Raw genomic sequence first — 4,724 nt, forward strand, 5'->3', positions numbered from 1 at the left:
TAGGATTAAGGTCGATTTTGACCTTAATCCTGTCAGGGATTGAGGATAGGGATTGAGGATAGAGTATCGATTACTTAGGGGTTGATTTGGCTATTTCTAAGGCAATACCCAGCGCCTTCCTAATTAGGCCTAGTGCCTACCAAGACCTAATACCTAGGACATCGCGCACGGGCCCTTAGTCAATATCCACTGACAATTGTGAATCCTAATACTCTTAGTGAGAGCCTATTGATTAGCTATAGCAATAGAACCTATACACGCGCCTGCCCCCCCCCTCTCTGCCTATGAGCCCGCACCGTGACATAGAGTTAGTTTTAGTATCTAGAGTGTTCTATATAGACTCTAAGGTACTATCTATAAAATATCATTTATTCTAATATTGTTTAAGCGCGGTCTATAAAAAGATAATAAAGGTTAGTTCTCTTAATAATAACTAATAGAGATCAAGTATAGATTTATAGAGTAATATTATATAAGTCTAAAATAAAATCAGAAAAGGAAAAGGATAAGAGCTGCAATTCCTATCTTATCTTAGTAGACTTAGAATAATTACTTCACTCTTTGTACTTCTGGTCATGAAACCCAGCCAGTACTTCAACCCTTCCATCCCCCCTCTCTGCCCACCTCTTGGCCGCAATGTCTGGATTCAGCTGCAAAGTCTGCTTCGCCCTCACCCACTCCTCCATAGTCACAATCTTATCAAATCTTGGTTTCACACCGGCCCTCTCCAGCACGGGTGAATCTGTTATCGGCAACAGCTTGGTGTCATTGTGTGGGCGTGCGAAGTACAATAGCCCGGTGCGCTCATACTGGCGCTGATCCTCTGGTGGGGCCACAACGCGGTGAACCGAAGACTTGAGCCATCCGCCTGTCAGATGAGAAATAGTGTCTGCAAGATTCACGGTAATAGTGCCCGGCTGTGCGCTGACCCAAGTCCAGTTTCCGTCTTCGCCGAGGATCTGAAGACCTGCAACAGGCTGGCGGAAGAGAAGAGTCACAGTTCCGAGATCGGTGTGGCCACCAGTTGCGCCATATTTGGCGGCTTTCCACTCCTCCTCAGAGCGCGCGTGGTAAATCATGTAGCGGAAGTGATCTTCAGACTTCTTGTCGTACGTGTGCTGTTTGACGAGATACTCTTCATCGGGAAGTTGGAGTACGATGGCGAAAAGTCGAAGTAGTGGTAGTACCACATTGGCGTGTAGCGCTTTCTGAAACTCTTCGATCTCAGGTAGATGCGCCTTGAGTAAGTCCGGATGATCATACTTGCCTCGGAAGTCTTCAGTGAATTTTGGGATGTTGAACATTTCGATGTTGTCTTTAGTGTCGGCAACCAGAGCACGTCCAGGTCGACGCCAGCCGTTATAGTCGGCGGCTTTGTAGTTGACTTCAAATTTCTCCTTCTCTGACGTTGGCAACTCGAAGAAATGCTTTGCAAGGGTGAATTGCCGATCGACTTGCTCTTGGCTCAAGCCAAAGTTCTTTACATAGAACTGGACGAGTTAGTAGCAGTGTCTTCGAGGATCATCATAGAGTACTTACGAAGCCGACATGGTGGACAGCATGCTCAAGCTGTTTTGCTAATCGCTCCTTACCTCCCGGGCGAGCGTAGTCCTCGAGGTCCAAAGTGACAAGCTCAGACCATGGCAAGTCTTCTTTCGTCTCTGGTGGATGAACGTAGGGCTTAAGATTCTTGAATTCGTACTTTTCGTAAGACTGCGTTTCCGAAGTCTGCGTAGCTGGCTGTTCAAGGGTCGTGGTGGCCATGTTGAAGTGTTCCGAGCTTTGGGATTACGAAGAACGGATATCTTGAATTTAGTTTAACACGAAGTTCTAGCTCATTTAGCAATCGCTCAGCACAGAAGCCCCAGCAAGCTTTATATTACTGGCCTTGAAGTGTCGAGCTCGAAGCTCCCCTCAAATGGTGGGGCCAACCCGATTTCATCAATCAACCCCTCAATGTCGCAATCCCGATACCCGCACTCCGGATTTGTCAGATATGCACGTCTCGTCTAATAAAACCTTTCAAAATAGCTACCTCATCCCATACGACGATAAGGATTTCCGGCGATAACGATGAAAGATGATAGCGAGTTCGTGTTGTGTGGGGGTGAAAGCATCGTAGCTAACTTGTTGGCGCTTTTCCCGGAGCTTTCGACGATGTCACAATGCAAGGCTCCTATGCCTTCATTCGCGCGTTTATTTTCAAGATTCGAACGGAAATTTACTCCGCATTGAGATGAATCAAGACGAAGAGATAAGTGGAGACGAAGAGACGAGCGAAGACAGAAATGAGCGAAGATGAAGAGGCTAGTGAAGAAGAAAAGAGGAATCAAGACAGATGGCACGGACCGTTCAATTTGCACGCGAGAGAGTCCATCACTCTGCAAAGGGCCTCGATTGGCACACCTTTATCACGAAAGTTCAGTATGTATAGCGATGATCAGGGCAAACATGAAGGGGCAGTACTTTATTGCCTGTCATCTCAGGGAACATTAGTCGGAGTTGTTGACGGGATTATTCAGCAACACTGCGATCAAGAAATCCAGAGCGTGGAAAATCCACCAGTGTCTGCATGGCAGAGATCTCCTTAGGTGAATTCAGAACAAGAAGGTGCGCTGTGTCCGGACCTTTCTATGGCACCAGACCACCCCGAATAGAAAACTCCGCCAATCGTGTTTCGAACCGCTGGAGGTTTCTTGAACATGTGCTGGCAAGGAAGAGGAAATGGGTCACGGTGGATAGAAACTTCCAGGATATGCCAGACAATGCCTCGAAGCCGTTTCGGTTTACATTTCTCTACCCTGCAGTCTCGCTATGAAGCGGCGTATATCTTCTTTTTCTCTTAAGGTGCAAAGCTAGAGATGATCGAAATTGATGCTAAGATCTAAAGAATATTAAGAGTAATATAGTAAAGAGAGATAATAAAGTAAAGCTTATATAAAATTTATATTAAAAATTAAGGAAAAATATAACTTAATAGAACCTTATAATATCTAAAGTAGTAGTTAAATAAATTAAGAATTAAGAGACTAATCTTTAAGAAGAGAGATAAAGTTTTCTTACTATAATAAAACTTAAAAACTAAATAGCTAACGTGTTTCACAAGCGAGTGGCTCACACTCTACCAGCGCGTTAACGTCGACACTACAACGTGTTATATCTTAATAATATTAATATCTATTAATCTATCCTAAATTAGATCCTTAACTTACTCTTTTTAATATCTAATTATAATATATTTAAACTTAAAGATGTACTATCTCTATCTATAATATACCTTAAAGAACTTTATCTTACTAATTTACTAGAAAGCGCCCCTAACGTAACTATAAACTAAATTTAAAGTATTTAAATAAGCTAGAAGAGGAGGCTATAGTTAAGTATATTCTTAAAGAGTCTATATAAGGATTTACGCCTATAAAGACTAATATTTAGATAATAACTAATAAACTACTAAATATTAAGGGCGAAGAGACCTTTAAAAGAGTTTATATTAGCCTATAGTATAGAAGAAGAAAGATAAGAAGAGTTAAGCTATCGTATAATACTTCTCTCTTTTATACCTTACTTCTCTACTCTTTNTATAAGTAAGTTCTAGCTAAGCGGTATAATATAGGCACGTGATGTGGGCACGTAATATAATTACGTGCTTTTACTCTATAGGCGCAGTCTATTACACCTCTAAAGCTAGCTTATATATTATCCTTTATAATAGACTCCTTAAAAGTAGCCTTAAAGGCTAGTAGAAAGGTCTCTTTACTAATATAGTAGGTATAGTTACGTACTAAGTCTAAAATAGCGTTACTATACTTATATTTTAATAGTAAAAAGTAGTTAATATAAAGAGGCTATAATAAGTAAAATAAGTATATAGATATATAGAGAAGAATAATATTCTTCTCCTTATAAAGATCTTAAAAATTAATAGAGTAGTAGCTCTTATAGCTATTAATAATAAGGAGTTAATATCTATCTATAGTATATCTCTTTATATAGATATTAAAGTACTTAAACTAGATAAGAATAAACTAGTTATTTATTTAGATATTAGAATTATATTTAAGAACCTAGTTAGTAGATAAATCTTTAAACTAGACGTTAATAAGTATCTTANCTATAAAGATAATAAAGAGTAGTATCTAGTAACTTAACGTGCCTACGTCTTAGTGTAAAGAGCTGCGCCTATAATCTCTACTAAAGGTATCACGTGATTCTTAACTACGTGATATACCTTCTATATAGATACAGAGGGGTAATATAAAAAAAGAGTAATTAAAAAAGCTCTAGTTTTTAAACTAATAAAACTTAACGATCATTAGAGCTATTCCTGATCAGGCTAGCTTATTTTAAAGAGAAGAAGTGGAAGTTTTACCTAGATAGGCTTAGTATATGCTTACTCAGCACAGTTAAAGCACTAAATAGCTCTAAAGTAGAGTCTTAAAAAAACGCTAGTTTTAAGCTTAAATATCTCTTTAATTAGGGTATCTTTTTTCTTTAAAATCATATATAGTATATAATAGACGTTAAAGACTAAGAGTCTAGAGTTTAAATTTAATTAAAAGAGAATTAAAAAAGATAAAGCTTATTTTAATATAAGCTATTTTTTACTAAAAACTAAGTAATAATAGCGACTAATACTTAGTGTACCAGCCTTTAGCTTCTATTACCTGCCTATAATAGTTAGGTAAAGATAAAATATAGTTATCTATTGCCTGTTATAGAAT

At 38.8% G+C, this 4,724-nt stretch overlaps 1 protein-coding gene across 1 annotated transcript; it reads right to left on the reverse strand.

Moving 5' to 3' along the window:
- Positions 1 to 554: 554 nt before the first annotated feature.
- COCMIDRAFT_111167 (uncharacterized protein) lies at positions 555 to 1,764 on the reverse strand (the record flags this gene model as incomplete). The annotated part of the gene is made up of 2 exons (XM_007695710.1): positions 555 to 1,490; positions 1,558 to 1,764. The coding sequence occupies 2 exons, from the start codon at positions 1,762 to 1,764 to the stop codon at positions 555 to 557; spliced, it is 1,143 nt and encodes a 380-aa protein (XP_007693900.1).
- Between the last annotated feature and the right edge of the window lie 2,960 nt (positions 1,765 to 4,724).

The sequence above is a fragment of the Bipolaris oryzae genome (assembly GCF_000523455.1).
Source record: "Bipolaris oryzae ATCC 44560 unplaced genomic scaffold scaffold_405, whole genome shotgun sequence".
Taxonomy (NCBI): Eukaryota; Fungi; Ascomycota; class Dothideomycetes; order Pleosporales; family Pleosporaceae; genus Bipolaris; species Bipolaris oryzae.